This window comes from Artemia sp. Qi Xiang Cuo, chromosome 12 (genome assembly GCF_049724085.1).
Source record: "Artemia sp. Qi Xiang Cuo chromosome 12, ASM4972408v1, whole genome shotgun sequence".
NCBI classification, from domain to species: Eukaryota; Metazoa; Arthropoda; class Branchiopoda; order Anostraca; family Artemiidae; genus Artemia; species Artemia sp. Qi Xiang Cuo.
This window is the reverse complement of record NC_142805.1, coordinates 23,468,374-23,486,771: the sequence shown is the minus strand read 5'-3', so window position 1 is coordinate 23,486,771 and position 18,398 is coordinate 23,468,374. Positions and strand designations below refer to the sequence as shown.

General features: G+C 33.4%; 1 protein-coding gene across 1 annotated transcript in view; it reads right to left on the bottom strand.

Moving 5' to 3' along the window:
• The window catches only part of LOC148945906 (uncharacterized), a 684,784-nt gene that overhangs the window by 155,064 nt on the left and 511,322 nt on the right, over nucleotides 1-18,398 (bottom strand). The window contains exons 14-17 of the mRNA XM_089097548.1: nucleotides 12,550-12,660; nucleotides 8,061-8,210; nucleotides 6,466-6,723; nucleotides 1,728-1,952 (exon numbers count right to left, since the gene is read on the bottom strand). Coding sequence (XP_088953674.1) covers nucleotides 1,728-1,952; nucleotides 6,466-6,723; nucleotides 8,061-8,210; nucleotides 12,550-12,660 — 744 coding nt within the window. The remainder of the gene's footprint in view (nucleotides 1-1,727; nucleotides 1,953-6,465; nucleotides 6,724-8,060; nucleotides 8,211-12,549; nucleotides 12,661-18,398) is intronic.

The window sequence follows — 18,398 nt, the reverse complement described above, 5'->3', positions numbered from 1 at the left end:
TTAATGCAGGTTTGGATATTGGTTCTCCGTACACGAATAGTTAAAACAAAATTTGTATATTAATTTTACTTTTATTTGGTTAAATGGCTTGCTCGAAACTTGTTTAATTTATTTACGAACGTTTTTATTAGTAATAAATATAAGTAACTTATGAATTACCTTACCTAACAAACTTTATATTCATAGATTTGTGATACGTATATTAGGGGGTTCGCCCCTTAGTCGCTACCTTGCTCTTTAAGCTAAAGTTCGACTTTTGTTCCAATTCTGTAAAAATGACCCCTTAATCACAAAGGCCGTTAATTAGAATAAATAGCTCTTATGAAAGTACTAAAAAAATTTAGCTTAAAGACCGAGGTATTGACTAGGGGGTGAACCTCCTAGTCAATCATATGCATAATATTTTCTGTTCGTTTTAAGTTTTGATGCTGCTCCTTACTTTCAGTTGAAAAACTTTTTTTTTATTTAATTTCTGATCTTTATCTTTAATAAGGATGGGAAATCCGGCACCACCTTCATAACAATGTCCCTTCCCCCATGAAAACTTCCTTCATTGAAAGATCCTCCCATATAATGCAAACCCCCCCCCCCTCCACCAATCAGAAAAAATTCCCCCTTAATACGTCTGTATACTTCCCAATAACCAATAGTATATGTTAACATTGGGTAAAGCTCATAAGTTTCAGCCCTCCCCCCCCAGGGACTTCAGAGGATTAAGTCATCCCAAAAGACATAGTTATCATATTTTCGACCGTGCTGAACAAAATGACTATCTGAAAATTTTGATCGGGTGACTTTGGGAAAAAAATGAGCGTGGGAGGGGGCCTAGTTGCCCTCCATTTTTTTGTTCACTTAAAAAGGGCACTAGAACTTTTAATTTCTGTTCCAATGAGCCCTCCCACAATATTCTAGAACCGCAGGGTCGATACGATCACCCCTGGGGAAAAGAAAAAAAAAAACAAATAAACACGCATCCGTGATGTTTCTTCATGCAAAAAAATAGAAAATTCCACATTTTTGTAGATAGGAGCTTGAGACATCTACAGTAGGGTTATTTTATACGCTGAATATGATGGTGTGATTTTTCATTAAGGTTCTATTGTTTTTAGGGGTTTTTCTCCCTTTTTGCGAAAATCAGGCAAATTTTCTCAGGCACTTAAGTTTTGATAGGTAGGACTAAACTTAATGAAACTTATATATTTGAAATCAGCATTAAAATCTGCTTCTTTTGATGTATCTTTTGTTTTCAAAATTCTGTTTTTTAGAGTTTCGATTACCATTGAGCCGGGTCGCTCCTTACTTACAGTTCGTTACCACGAACTGTTTGATTACGAAGACCACGGGGAAATTTTTCCTGTCAGTTTAATGTACACTTAGCATTCAAGACAAAGGCATCAGTTAATCCCAACATCTTTTAGCACTAAGAAGAATACAAACTCACCAGTGTATAAATATCTTTGAATTTATGGTGTTACTTGAAGGTAATACGATATTATTACCAGGATATATTATTACCAGATGTATTGATACCAGGAGTATTCAATCGATTTGAGCAATTTTTTGAAGTGGCTGTGTATTGACTCTCTCAAATTGTCACCATTTTAAAAGCAAATTTTGTTTCGGAAAATTATCTTTGGCGCATTGTGACTTGAAAAGGGTGCTTTAACGCTTTTTTTCCTTTATTTGTTGCTCTGTCTTATATCAGCAGCTGAAAAGACTGGTCTTACCTTAGTTTGTTTTTGGTCAGGACAGTGAAGGGTAAAAGCATTTACAGCCACAGAAAGCTCATTTAGGTAGACAAAACCGATGGCAGTTGGATCTCTTGAAATCTCAGTCATAAGCAATCGATCTATAAACAGTGGCGGACGTATGACTTTCATTCTCTCAGCTTTCTTATTCAATGCCTTACAAACAAGTAGAATGTCAGTGAATAAGATTATGTGCACGTCGATCTGAAAGACGAAATATGTGATGAATAAGGCACTATTAGGTATCTTTGAACCTTCCTTGGAAAGGATTGGCCACTAATAAGATCCACGATCTAGACCTAAACAAATCTGTATGGGATTAAAAAAAAAGGCTTTTATCGCATAGGCACACACAGCCAGGGTTGACTCCATAAAATTAGATAGTACCTGAAGCTCAAAGAGGAGGGGCTACTCTCTAGAGAGTGATCACGGTGCTATAAAGCAAGCATTTTTTTTTTTTTAAAGCTTTAAATTCTAACCAAATATCGCAAAAGTAAGTACTTTTTCCATAATATTTTCTTCCGAAAAAGGCGAAGGGCTTTAATGTCAAAGTATTAAAATGTTAGAGGGGAGGGAGGAGGGGTTTAATTACGTTTAATTAAGAAGAAACAGTATTCAGTGGCTATAATTATTCAGTTCTCTTGTCCTCTCTTAACTGTTTTAACAGTAACCCTAGTATGAATGTTTTTGATCAATATTTATCTATCATACCCAAAATACACAGGAAATAATCGAACGAAAAATCTTGTTCTAGAATATTTTGGGATAGTAATTATCCCTGAAGATGGTAGTGAAGATGGTGGAAAACTGTATTTATCTTTCAATCCAATCTGTCATCATTTCCAAGGCTCTCGGAATTTTATTTGAAGGTGTTTAATTTTGCCTTAAAACGCTCTTGGTATTAATAATACTAATTACGTTGTAATGATAGTTATAATTAAAAGAAAAACAAATACAATTCAGAAATTAGTATTTAAAATTAGATATATTTATATTTCAATAGCAATTATAATTACATTTATAGGATTGTGGTCAAATATTATCAGTATTACATGTATATACTTCAGACTAATTCAAATTTTGCTTTATTTGTTTAAATTATTAGTTATCAATATTAACTGTGACTCCTAACGGCAATGGAGGTTGCCACTTCTGAATTGATATATAGACTTATTTTTCCCATAGAATACTCTGTCTTGTATTTGAGCTTACACTAACAGGAGGGTCACTATTGGAGACATTCTGGCTGCTTATGCCCTGATTGTTTTGTTATGGCTTGAGAGCAGTGATTCTGGCTTGGAAGCAAGAATACCATAGATCTGTTGTTTAAAAGGGCATAATAGCCGAGCTAAGCCATAGTCACATCTGTTGATAAAAAACCAAAGGCCTATGAATGATATGTAGCTTCCTTTGATCTTAACATCCACAGAAACGAAAAACCAGAAAGATAAGTTAGTTAAAAAAAGCCTATTTCAACACTAATTTGAACCAAAGTATTTTCTATTCATTCTGTTTTTGCAGCTTCCACCATATTCATCATACAAATAAGAAAACTGGTATTCAAAGCTTCAGTCTTTTTTAAATCAAAATTAAATAAAAAACAAGTTTTTGTTAACTGAAAGTAAGGAGCAACATTAAAACTTAAAACGAACAGAAATTATTCCGTATATGAAAGGGGCTGTCCCCTCCTCAACGCCTCGCTCTTTCCGCTAAAGTTTGTCTCTGTCTCACAACTTTATTTTTTAAAACAATAAAACTTTAGCGTAAAGAGCGAAGCGTTGAGGAGGGGACAGCCCCTTTCATATGCGGAATACGTTCTGTTCGTTTTAAGTTTTAATGTTGCTCCTTACTTTCAGTTAAAAAAACTTGTTTTTTTATTTAATTTTGATTAACTACTTTTACTTACAGTTCGTTACCACGAACTGTTTGATTATAAAACCTAATTCTAAATTAAAAATCTAAATTACAGAATCTAAATTATAAATTATATTCCTTACAAGCTTAAATCTTCACTCTGATCGGCCAAAAAAAAAGGTTTATGCTTGCAAGTTGAACATGTGAGCAAGGTTTGATTATTGGTTTGAGCAAGTGCTCAACCCAATAAATTGAAAATGAGATAAATAATTGACTATGTAGTCGCCAGGTCTTTCTGGTTTTATTGTTCACAATTATAACTATAATGTGTCTTGGGGCATAAATATTTAACGCGTAGTCATTCACTTATATTTTTTTTGTAAATTCACAACCATATTCGACATTATTGATTCCTTCTCTTGTCAGGTTTATCTTCTTGTTTCTTTCGTTCGCCCACGCATCTTCTCCTAAAAGCATTATTACTCTTTGGAACTTTTTGTAGCGCCTTTTTTGCAATTTAAATAATGAAAAAAAATGTTTCATCTGAATTCTTTTTAATTTGCTTTTTTTTTAGACAAAATCATACATCTGTTTCTCGTCTGTTACATGCGTACCTGTTGAAGAAATTTAGGGTGGAACAAAAACTCAATTATTGTTAGAGATCATTATTTATTTGTCACCGTCTTCAATGTAAAAATGAGGATGACGATTAGCCCTAACAAGCTTATAATATATTAGAGGGATAATACTTTGCTGCGTTCTACACATATTGCCATACACAATGGCTAACAATTTTGTGATATCTATGTCTTAAAACGAGAATACTACCAAATAATTGATTATCAGTAATGATAATTAGGTCGTGGAACACAACCTTAATATTTTTTATTGCGACTTGAAAAGAATTTCACTCGGTCAATCACGAAGCGATGATATCGGCTTTTCAAGACAGCGGCGACAACACATTGACTTAGGGTGTGCTCCAGCACTCAATTATCGTTAGTCATAATTGATTATTTGATATTATTTTCATTCCAAGACAATAGCAAACAAAATATTATATGCAATTTGTTTAATTAGGGCATATGGGCCTGGAATAATAATGAAATTTATGTATTATAAGCATTTTAGGGGGATAAATGAGCATTAATAATAAATTTTCATAACCTGAAATGTATGAGGACGGACTAATAAATAAATGAAAATTATAATCCTTACAAGATGATGTTGGTATGTAAAAAATCAGCAATAAAACCTTGACTTACCTTTTTTTAAACTGAAATATATGAAAATTGCATAGTAAATAAGTGGGAAACATTGTTTCTGCAAGTATCTTTGCGCAAACAGTGGGTTTAAGACATCAAGGTATTAAGCCCCAGAGGTACCTTCCCAGCCTGGCTGCTAAACTGAGATGGGTCGTGCATGAAATCATTCCTACATATCCATAGTCTTGTTAGATGACAATAAGTGTAGAAAATCCAGCATAACCATAGCTGTCAACACAAACATAGTATCGAACATTTGTATAAATGTAGATACTTTTTCTTAGGCTTTGTTACAAATAGCAAACAGAATTTAACTAATAGTTTAGTCTAAGAACCATCAACTCTGAACGACATTGACCCGTGGGGGTCTATATAACATAATTATGGATCAGGTAAGCCAACACCGTCGATGGATAGCAATATGACCGAACAAGTAAACTATCAATATAATAAGTTTAGCTGACGCGAGGGGTAGGGAAACATTATAGTCCACCCTCAGTTTCTTCGTTTGGAGTTTCAATAAACAGACATGTTATTAAATTATTATGCTACTACTACTACTAACAACTCGTTGCATTACAAAGCTGCCTAAGGCCAACATAACAAATATCTGGGTTAGCTCCTTGGCTACATTTCCTTCAACAATCGATACTTCTAGAGGGAGAGGACCTTGTGACAGAATTTTTCAACCACAGTCCTCAGTATTTCTGGGCCAGCTTTTCCATTGCGCTGTCACAAAGTGACATACGCCAGCAATTATGATTTCTTGCAATTCTAATATTTCACAATCGCAATATTTTTAATGTGAAAAGTTTGGCAATAAAAACTATATTTGTTAACTTAATGTTTTATCTCCATCATTTCAACCACAATTTAAATCTGCTTTTAGAGTTTTTAATATTGTTTACAGTTATGGAAGATCGACATTTTATAGCTGAAATTTTCGATAAGAAGTTTGATTTCTTCAAGGTTAAATAAGTTATCTACAAGGCGTATAGGTTCTAATTTTTACATTTTATAAAGAGAGTCAATTAAGAAATTTATAATGCTAAGTAGGCCGACAATCATATAAGCTTAGAAATTCCTAGATTATCCATTCTTCAATTCAGATATTATCATTTATATTAAACTTTATATATTATTTTTTATCTATTATTCTTTGTATATACTACTACTAATACTAACAACTCACTGCAGCCCGAAGCCGCTTGTGTCTTACATAGCTGCGCACGCTTCTCCTCCATCCCACCTATTCAAAGATTTCCTCTTTACACCCTCCCAAGAGGTTCCAATTTCCTTCCAATCCTTTCCTACGGCCTCTTCCTACCCCATTCGGTTAGGAAACGGGTAGTTTGGCCATAGATGGATGGCCAAAAAGGACAATCTTCGGCAATCTGCCATCCTTCATCCACAAAATGTGTCCTGGCTATCACAACCTTTCTCCCATTATAGGCATAGAAAGCGGGCTATTCTTTATGCATCATAGTTTATATTATTCTTTATATTATTCTATGAAAGCGCAATTTTAATTAATTGGAAAGACTGGAAGGAATTCTTATGCATGTATTATATGTGAAGACGATATTTAAAAAGCTTACCTTTGATGAATTTGGGTCTTTCAGCTTCAAGTCTGCTTCTGCTATTAAATTCCTCCTCATATATTCAGCACAGTTGGGCATGGGACGTGTCAAATCTAATGTTGAATATTGCTTCAAAAACCTATCGATTTCCTCTTCTTTAGATTCCACTACATCGTAAGATTCTATCCTTGCTACTATTCCACTTAACCGTTCCTGTTCTTGTTGTTGTCTCATGGCGGCATTTACATGAATGACGAAATTTTCGACATGTCGAATCTGAAAAGGCAAAAAGATTTATTTTTACAGAAAACAAAATATTCTGTGTGTATTAAACATTGACTTGTAACAATACTGAATGCATGTGTTAGCGTGTGAGAAGAGTGACAAGGGCTATAATGACAGTGACTATAATGACAATAGTGACAATGCCCTATAAACTGGCAATGACAATATAAATGACAAGGGCCTAACTGATAAGAAAAAAAATATAAAATAGTTCTAGGCAGTAGGGCTGTGGCAATTCAAAAGGCGTTTAGTTACAAATTATAAACTTGATTATAGAGCGAAAAAATGGGAAAATATGTTTTGGACTTTTCAATTTTTATTGAAAAAGAGTAGTTTGTACGAGGAACTTTTCTATAACATTCAAGATAGGACAAACAAAATTTTGATAGCAAGAGCCCAAAATTTCCACTATTTAGAAATTTTAGAAAGGTTAAAGGGAAATAATTAAGCCTATAAATAATTATGATCAAAACCCTTACTTACCTTGCGAAGCAAAAAAACTATAGGAGCACAGATTAGGTTAATAGTTTAAGAAAATTTCGTTTAATAGGGTGTGTTGTGCCTGGATGGAATTCCTTTTCTTTTTTTAACACTATTATAAAGCCAATACATAAACATAGGATAAAAAAGGTTAAGTAAACAAATTTTAGGAATTCGACCTATTCGACAAAAAAACAAAGCAAGTATAAAACATTACATTAAAAGGCAAATTTGCTAGCAAAAAAAATCCTTAACGATACGTACAACAGTTGATGGTGTTTCAACCATTATACAATGGCATCACAGCAAATGATTAAATGTGTTTCCAGCAAATTCTATAGGGTCTTCAGCCCCATCATCAATGTTGACACTGCTATTTTACGTGATTTTCCAGTAATCTAAAAGATTTCTAGACGGAACTGACTCAATCGCAAACAGGAGAGGGGAGGTTAGTAGCACCTAATCCCCATCTAGTTATACCAGTTCTTAAGAAAAAAGGATGTACTGTATATGCTAATATCTGTTTATATAAAAGACCTTTAATATATTTCAAGGGAAAGATACAAACAAGGTGAAAATCATTCTGCTGGAATGGTCAAACGTTTTATAAGGTTGTTTGCTCGTTTATTATTTCTTCAAGAGTTTGGATTACGTATACTCCAAGTTTTATCAGATTTTGTACTACTACCAGATTAAATTCAAGGGGATGGGTTGCAAACGTCTTGTCTCTCCCCTGCTGTGGGAAGAGACAAGCCTCATCGCTTATAAGGCTTAAAAGCAAAACAAGGGTTAAAGTAAAATAAACTACAAATATTAAGAAACTATATAAAGTGACAATTCTAACATACCATATCAGCTAAGGCAATTTTTTGATCGTCAGAATCTGTTTTCTTAAGTATTGCTTTCAAAAGAAGTGGATATTTGGTCAATCGCTGCATAGGTTTGACTAGAAGATCTGTGAGACGTAATCTTCCACAATCACGCTGGGTCTCACACCACTAAAAAAAAGATATAATACAAAAAAATGGAGACACAGAAAATTAATGAAGCACAAAATATAACCACATGTTTTCAATAGCACAGAAACAGATAAGTCGAATTCTGACAGAAGAAAGTAAATATTGTTAAGTGAAAACTAATAAAAAACAATTCATAGTGAAATTTTACTAACACAGAGATTTAGGTATTCCTAATTTGAGCCTATCAGATTTTTCATACAATATTCTGATTGGCAGAAAAATCATATAAAAAACTCCTTGGCCCAAATTAGTGCCACCTAGTTCTTGGTTTTAGCAAAATCTCATTGAAAATGTGCCTAAGTAGCATCGCGTTGGAGCTACCGACCACTGTGTCTGATCAAAATGAAATTCTATCGTCTTTCAAGAAGGTTTCTTGAAAAAAAGATCCGTTGGACAAACAGGAAGCTTTCATATATTTTAAGTTGAATTTTGGCAACTTGATTAAATAATTTTTCAGCGCTGATCTAGAATAGAAAAACAAGAAATAAAAAAATAATCCGACAAAAGCGTTTTTTCGTCAGGCACCGTAAAATTTGCTGAAATATTTGAATCCTATTAGTGTTTTTCCTGCCACTTATTACCCTGAGATACGTCTTTTGTAAAATTGTTTTGATCGTCAGAATCTGTTTACTTGAGAACTACTTTCGAAAAAGTTTTTTTTTTCAGTTCAGCTTTCAGAAATGAAATACTTACTCTCGAATTGTAGTAATTATGCTTACAAGAATAGTTTGTGATAAATCACAGCATTGGCCTACTCGTAGTTCAAATAAGCTCATTTCCCTAATCGGTGTCTGCTAGACGGTTTGCCTCCAGAGGTCACCTATTTATTTTTATTGTTACCTCAATTGATACTTCAATTTTTTCTAGTAATTTTGTTTTGCGTGATTTTTTTTTTTTTTTTTTTTTTTTTATTGACGTTTACGTTGAAAGGCTTGTTATTTTAAACGTTTATCTTCCGACAGATCATCGTGATGATCGATTTAGATTCCTGTTTATTTCTGCGTTGGAGAATCTAGGATCTTGCCTTTCTAAAATTTGCCAGTTAGATCTATGTATTATTATGGGATATTTTAACTGTAACAAAACTGACACTTTTTCAGTACGGGCTTCTATTATGCAAGGTATTTCTATTGACTGTCTTAGGACTAAACCTGCCGCGCAACCTGCCGAGAAACCTGCCGGCTTAACCTGCTGAGCCTGCCGAGCAGACTCGACCACATTTTGATGTGCGAATTAAGTCGTGCATTCAACCTTGACTACATGGTTTCCTCTTTAAGTCCCGACATGAACCCTGTCTTAATCGCCACGGACCTCCTACTATCACACCACCTTCCACTATTTGCATCTTCTTCTTTTTCTTTAGCTCAGTTTACTCCCTTTTCACAAGCTCATCAACCCCAGGCAGGTTTCTATAGGGACTCGGAAAAATTCCGATGTAATGTTTTAAAAACCGTTAGGGATCCAGTTTAACAAAAGCCGATACTCCATTCCATCTGCTTATGAGAAACCCGATGCTTACAAGATACGCGCGTTCTTTAGCCTCAATCTTCACGGATTCGTCATGCTCTAAAACGCGCAAAAAAGGTCGCTGTAATTCTTAAACGTATCTTTTGTAGTGTTACAAAGCATTGTTCAAGCCACCCAAACCTTGTTGAAACTTGGAATTAATTCAAATCTTGGCACCTCCTTCTGCATAGGTTTCTCATGTTCATTTTTCTAAGAAACAAATGTTTTCAAGAAGAAATTCTCCTAACCTTTAAAACAATTTGTTGAAAATAGTTCTCAGCAAGTTTCCTACGTCCCAAAATACTTTTGAAAAAATGTCTCAAGAGACCCTCCCACTGCACACCTAGCTTTCCAAGATATCCGATGTTCTGAATAGAATTTTTTTTTTCTTCCAAGTTTTCTGTGCCGGGGCCTGATCGTCAGTCTGAAAACGAAAAAAAAATGGCAGTTTTCTTTTTGGTTGTCCTCCCAACAACTTCGTTGTCTACATTAATTCAATGTTGTGAGTAATCTTGTCCCTAAAGTGTAAAAAGTTTTCCGGGATTAATCGGGTAACTTCTCTCAATATTATCTGTGACAGCGGTTAAATGGAAAACTATTTTGATCTTCTCATGGAGATGATTGTTGTCGAGGGATTTGTGTCATCTTCTTTATCAATTGGACATCTTAGCCTAACTCCAAAGAAAGGCAAACTCACCACTCGATGCTCGTCGTTACATTCTATAGCACTAGCTTCTATGTTCACCGCTCTGTTCACCGTTGCGGACGCATTGATTGATGCTGATGCGTTAGGCACAAGTTTCATGATAGCCCGTTACGGCGTGCAAAGCGTTTGACTCCCTGATTTATGCCGCTATGTTACTTCAGGTCACAAAACATGGAGGAAGCCCTTCCCACATCAAAACACTTTGTGATATATAGTCTAACCTTAAAGTTAAAAGTGGTGACTCATTCTTCATCTAAGGCTGGCGGCTCTCTACTATCTCACCCTAATTCCCACCACCCAGCCCCTCCTGAAGTCTATGTTGCCATGGACAAAGGTACCGGTCAGGGTTCTGGTTTTTGCCCTTCGTTCTTCGACAATAAAGTTCTTGTTGCACAGTGAACTGCTCCCTATTCTTTCATTCTTGCCGGTTTTAATTTACTACTGAATTTAAGTACTCAATTTAAGTTGAATTTAATTCGCGAAGCATTAAGAGTTTCAACGATGTTTTTACCCTGCTACAATGCATGAGAAGCTTGGCCTCCAGTTCGATGCCCAAATATCTGAAGTTTCTTTAGTAAAATGAAAGCAAGTACCAACAGTAGATATACCTCCTAGGAACTACAGGATCAAGCATTGGATCACATTAATTATTTTAGTATCCCAATTAGTTCGTTCATGAAGCTTGCACAACGACTACGAATTGCTCAAATTGAAAGTCAGGTCAGGCCAATGTATACATCTTTTGTCACGAATAAGCTACTCTTCCATTGTTGCTTTCTTCTGAAACTTTTGAACTCTGTTCTTTGTTGCCCCACCCCATTATGTGTACACTTTTACTTTCTCAAAACTATTTACATATTCAGACAAGTCAAAACTTCGTTCAGTTTTCTTTCATTTCTTGAAACATCTTCTACGTTTCTCCACATAAACACGCAATTCTTATCTTGTAAGAACATATTTACATTCTTGAACTCATTATCACTGTAGAAAAACAAGCTTTTGTGGATAATTTCCGTCTATTGAAACTGAGCCATCTTTGGACATCAATACAGGTGCAGCAATTTGTTGAATTTTTAATGAATTTTGATGTGTGTTTTTCTTTCCTTTTTTGTTATTATTGTCCCGTATCTCTGTCTTTTGTATTACAGGCTTTCAGATACAAAATAGATAAATATTTGATTAAAATTAAAAAACCTGCGAAACCTCTGTCTCATATCAATTGAATAAAAACGATATAACGCACAAAAAAGTATGAAAAACAATAAAAACACAAAAGGCAAAATATAATCACACAGGAATTTTCAAATATCACACTACCTCCCCACAACTTACAAATAACAGTAGAATAGGGATTAAATCCTTTTATTAGACAGTAAAAACAATAACAAAAGCTATGGATATTTCGGTCATATATACAGTGGCTGTTCTCAGCAGATAAATAAAAAAGTTTCTTAGACTAGTTTTATAGTAGTTCCTCACGAGAACATTTAGAATATGTTAATATGTCAGTAAATTAAAGCGCGAAAAACATTATTCATAATATTAAGTTAGTGAAAAAGATTCCGTTGAAATACAAGTCGAGGTAATTCTTGATCCTCTTTATATTAATCATTAAAAAATGTGCATGGGGGCAAAAAAAAGAGTTAAATAAAATTTTAAATAAAATGTTATTTATTTAATTTATAAAATTAAATTTTAAATATTATTTAAATTTATTTTATATATATTAATTTACTTTATTTTATATAAAATCTAAGTTTTAAAAATAAATATATTTTATTTAATTATTATTATTTATATAATTAAATATTCACTGTATAAAATATTATAATATAATATTTTATAAAATATTATATAAAATATTTTATATAAAAAAAAACATAATTAAAAAAAGTTAATTTAATATACAAGTTGAGGTAATCCTTCATCCTCTTTATATTAATCATTAAAAAATGTGCATGGGTGCAAAACCCCCGTAAATTGTAGTTCAACATAATAGGGGAAACAGTGGTATGTGGTGTTAGAGTGGTACAAGTGCCGGTGAAATAAAAAATGTCGTTAAACAGCAAAAACAATGATTAGATTTAAACTGCGGGAAATACTTACGGCCAGGTACGCTTTGAATAATTCATTATCTTGATCTTTTTCACGACAATATGTCTGACATTGAGATTGCTCTAAGCAGTATCTTGTGTAAGGATGAAAAATTTCGTCAAACTATAAGAAAAGACATAAAATTTAAAAAATAATTTTAGCCCATCAACATGACATTCTACACAACTACATACAAAAGCTTAAACCCTTTTCATTGGCTTGCGATTGCTGCTTGAAACTAAAATATTAGCAAAATATGAACCTAATTGGTTTAATTGCAAACATTATTAAATATATTTTTACATATCTTAGATTTTTCAGCCTTTTACACTTGTCCACGGTTTTTTTCCCCTCTTAGAACATTTGTCTCTAAGAATGAGCAATAAGTAGCAAACGATTCTGACATCTGTGAGCAATTTTCGGTATTATAGATGGCACATTAGCATAACTATTTTCCTCCATTCAACTCCTCTATGTTAGATCATTATTCGATTTATTGAAATCAAACTTAGGGTCAAATTTATAGTCTCACTAGAACACATTTCTACCCGGGTTCACGTATTAGTTTGTTCTACATAGCTGCATGCATACCCAACATTTCTCGTAGTAATTTTTAAGGTAAAATATGTCAAAAGCTGTGCTCCCACACAGGTTTTATTTATGGGTAATGACATGAAACCTTCCGGAAGTTTCTAAGATTTACATTTGTGACGGTTGTTTTACAATTGGGAAAATATGAATAATAATAAGGATTTGCTTAGCATTTTTTGAATTTTGGAAGCCCTTATTCTTCCTGAAAAAAAAAATCGACCCTGAAAGAAACCCCTGATGCAATCAATTGAACCAGGCTTTCTAGGTAGATTAATTTGAAAAAAACAACAAAGTTTTCTGAGGGAAGTAAAGAGCGAAGTTGAAACTTAAAATGAAAGAAAATACAACTACCCAGCCTATTTATCATACACCAATAAAACTAGCACAAATAAACCAACTAATTATGTTTCCCTATGCTTTTAGGATTGTAAAAAATTAGCATTTTACTGAAAACACAAAAGTGAAGCATAGAAAACAAGAATATTGATTTTGGAGTCAAAAATGAGCATGTAGCCTGACAACAATAAACGAATCTATAAAGCTTTTCATAGTCTTACACCATTTGTGACATCAGTAACTTTCAGCATACAGTTAAAATTATCTTAAAAATATAAGCGTAAAATAGAACATTCTTTTAATAACCACAAAGTAATTGAACAGCATACAGAATATTGGATTGATTTATCAGGTAGCATTTTGGTCTCGCCAGCTATAATACCAATAGTGAGTAATACACAGTCTTAAATTGTAAGAAATATGCTTCGGTATTACTTGAAATGAAGATGAAATTTGACATATTATGAACTCTGGAAATCCGATTATTTTTCTCTATACAAAGGTGAATTCCAAGCTATTATACAAATTCTTTAGCTAGTCTATAGTCCTAATACTATCAAGATGACTTTACTTTGAACTTGTGTACAAACTAATCATGACATGTCCTTTTCAGAGCCAAAACGAGAGCCGGCCATTGAACTGAGCCATTGTGCAGAAGGGATACCAAGTTAAACATAAAAAAAGATAAAAGCAACAGTCTTAAAATAGATTGTTGCTTTATCTTAAAAGGGACTGATAATATTTTTATTCTGTAGAAAGTGTTTTTAATTGGTTTGCTTCTACTGTACCAAAACTCCTATATTATTTCGTGTTTTCAGTAAAGCGCTAGTTTTCTATAATCCTAAAAACATAGGGAAACATAATTAGTTGGTTTATTTGTACTACTTTTATTTATTTATATATTAGTTAAGCTGTGAAGTAATAATTTTTGCCCGTTTTAAGTTCCAAATTCACTCTTTACTTCCCTCGGAAAAACTTCTTTTTTTTTAATTAATCGTTATTCGTTTTGGATTAAAATTTAATGTAGAAACAACGCTGCCATGATCTTTTTTTATTTATATGGAATAATGCATGTTCGTTCTAAGTTTTAATGTCACTCCTTAGTTTCAGTTGAAAACTAATTTTAATATAATTTCTAATTATCGCCGATCAAGGGGAGGTAAAAAACATATAGAAAATACTGCAAACAACCTTGACAGCTGCGAAAAACTTTTAGTTTTATCCATACTTCACAAAACATTAAATTTTTTCACGAACGTTTGTTTTCCGATTAGCAAAAAACTATTTTTACTCGATCGACTTCGCCTGAAAAAGCCATAATGAAGACAGGGCTTTATATATCGCCTACTGACTAGCAGAAACTAGAAGGCTACTGTAACAAAAGAAAGCTGTTTAAGGGATCATTTAAAAGCTTATATTTATACCTAATCTTTTTATAAATTTGACTTGATAGCACATTCCCACAAAGTGCACTTTCGGTTGTTTGTCCCGTTTTTTAATTGAAAAAAAGTACCTTTTCCAATGAAACGACAAAAAAGAGTGTTTCTCAGAACCTAGGCAGGAGCAAAGAATTAAGGGGACAAGGACATCCATTCCCTTCAATTACTGCCGTTATAACTAGCACACAGGCTTTATCTCAGACTGAAGTTTGAAAATTCAGTTCAAAACTGTTGATCATCTAAGCTTAATTTTTGATAGATTTTTAGTTGAAAATTTTTGAGTTTTAGTTAATTTTTTTTTCGCAATAATCTTTTACTTTTAAAATGAGTAGGCGATTTATGAAAATTACTAAGAGGGTCTGGAGGGGGAGTATATGTGAGGGGCTCTAGCAAACCTCCAGTTAAGGACTTTGGACCATAATTATTGCAACGGTACTGTTTTATGCTTCCAAACTCTTCCACTTAAGAAGTGGTACCTATAGTGCCGTTTTTAGTATTATATGAAACTTTTGGATGGTAAAATGATAAAAAGCACGTAGATAAGAGTAATAGGCTTAAAATGAGACATCCCGGGATATGCTTTAAAAAATGAGTGCATCACATTTGCAAAAATAGTGGAGTATCTGAAAAGTAATCATAAGAAGGGACAAACCATGATTGAAAAAACATCCAAGCTGGAATCGAACGCATGATAATCTAATTTAAAGTCCAGTGCTGTACTAACAGAACCAAGCCTCTAATAATATAATTTAATATATAGGTGTTTGTAGGACTTTAATTGGGTAGCTTATTAAGGGGTCTGGAGGAAGAATTTGCGGGAGGTGCGGTTGCAAAAATCCAGTTAAGCCTTTTGGACCATAATTATTACAATGATACCGCTTTATGCTTCCAAGATTTTCCACTTAAGAAGTGGTACCAAAAGTGTTGTTTTCGGTGCTATATCTCACTTACAAATGGTAGAATTTAATTAATGGATTTTTTCCAGGAAGAATAAGGGCTTCCGAAACTTTTCAAAAATGCCAAGCAAATCCTTATTATTATTAAGATTGTCCCAATTGTAAAACAACCCCTAAAACAACGGTTAAATGAAGAACCACGAGGGTGGGATACAAATCCTAGCATACATGAATTCCAATATATAAATCAACAATTAACCATTCTATTCCAAAAAAAATAAAAATAGAAATAACAATTTGAGCCAATCCTATCAGATACGAGGTTCGGTGACAAAAACATCAATATGTTCCACTTTCCGTGTTATCTCCACAATAAATTCTTTTGGTATCTATTGGCCTCTGCAGCTTTAATATTTTTGATCAGATGGTTATTAAACAGTATTAACTGTTATATCTAAGGTAGTGATCATATTTCCCGCTTTGTTAAGTGATAGTTCCAAGGCCAAACTGACAAGTCATGCCAAAAACCAAAAAGAAGAGGGAAAAAACTATGAAACGGGGCTTCAGTCAAGGAAAATACAAAAATAAGAAACATACCTTGAATCTTCACCCAAACAAACAATAAGGCGTCCACAAACGAAAAAATAACAATAGAAAATGAATGAAATGTACATTATTTCCAGTTTTTAACTGCTTAGTTTGTATTCTTGTGGATTTTTTAAACTTTTTTACTTAGGTAGAGGTTGTTGCTGATAAAAGCAAAATTTGTGTGATATATTTAAAGTTTTCTGGGCCATTGTCTTGTTTCTAAGCTTTTATTTCTTATCTTTTGAGAAGCTTCAAGTTCTAGAAAGTGAACGGCAAAAATTTGTCGTTTACGAAATATCTTCTCTTTTTCCTTCTAATATCTACAAGGGTGTCCAAACACAAGCTCGTGAAACAGGATAGATCAAGTATTTGTTCCCTCCCCAGCATGACCAACATGCACACAAATGAGACAATATGTTTATCTAGCCGAAAAAAAATCCAAAATGTCAGTTCCATGGAAAACCTTATACGTCCTCCCTTACCACTAGAAAAGTTACAGTAGGTGTGCTTGTTTTCCAAATGAAAAAAAAATTCAAAGACTATTGTAAAGGGGATTATAATTTTAATGGAAGCTAGAAGGAATCTCGGGTTTGAAATTTCTGTATTAAGGTTTCTCGGGAATCTCAGAATATTCTGTATTAAGATTTGAAATTTCAGACAAAAGTCTCACATATTAAGATTTGAGAAAAAAAAATACTTCTAGAGGTAATATAATTAGATTTTAGGTACTTCAAGCCGATTACGTTTCATAATTTTTACTGGATAGAATTTCAGTTTTTTACCACAATGTGGCATTCTTGAGCTTTTAATTCGCATTCATTAGACGTCTCCCGATATTGCGCTGCCATTTATTCCTTAAATAGCCTCTTAGAATAGAAAAAATTGGAAATAAACACGAATTTGTGACTGTCCTTCTTCAGAAAAAAGTTAAGAGCTTTTGTAACATTGTTAATAGGTGTAAAAGCCCTCCAATCTTGGTTATCAGACATGTTGTATTCCAACGTTTAATTTTCATCAAGATTGAGTCCTTTTCCGAAGTATTTTTCCCTTATTTCTGAAATTACGCAAACATTATCAAACTGATCGCTTTTGATGGGTACATTTTGAATAATGAATATTACGAATTTGAAATGCGGAATTCAAAATATTTCATTTTGATGCCTATTTTTTAAAATGAAATATTTTAAATAATATTTCGAAATTTCTATTTTATTGACAATGGGTGCTCTTTGCTTCCCATTTATTGCCATGAAAAGTTTGAAAAGAAGGGAAAGGGCACATTGAAAATAAAAAAAAAATGTCGGTCGTTTTGATCGATAAGTTCCTAATGCACAAAAATAAATCTAAAGTCCAGTGGCGAATAAATGACGAAAAGCTACTAAAAGAAGCGCTAATATATTCTTCTCCTTTCCCGAGCTTTAAAAGGCTCTTTGGGATGCTCTATGTTGAAAGCCTTATTAATTCATGAAAAGATTTCCTCTGTTGCAAAGATTTTAATTGAATTGGAAAATAAAATATTCAATTTAATACCATTTCATGAAATAAAAGTGAGCGAAGGGCTTACGGCTAAAGCCAATATGTACGAAAGTATTTTTTCAGGAGAAAGGGCTATATTTGAGAGAAGGGGCATATTCTGGAGAATTCGCAAATAGTTCAAATTATTAAGAATCTTTTAATATTCCAAGCTGCTCCACCAGGCAAACCATAAGAAGCGTACCTGGTTTTATTCATCCCAAAATGAGGTGAAGATTGCCAAACATCGCGCTACTTATCCATTCTGCATTGCAAAACGCATCCTGGTCATCCCGACCCAAACTGTCAGTGGCAGTTTCCTGGGACCAAGATTCAAGATACACTAGAACTCTTAAACTCCATGAAACTAACCAAGAAGACTATTTCAGATAGATAACCCTTCCCAGTGGTATCTATCACGATATAAAGAAAGAAAAACGAGCAAAAATGGGGTTTTTATGGGCCAAATGAAAATACTGAAAAAAACACAACAAAGCGA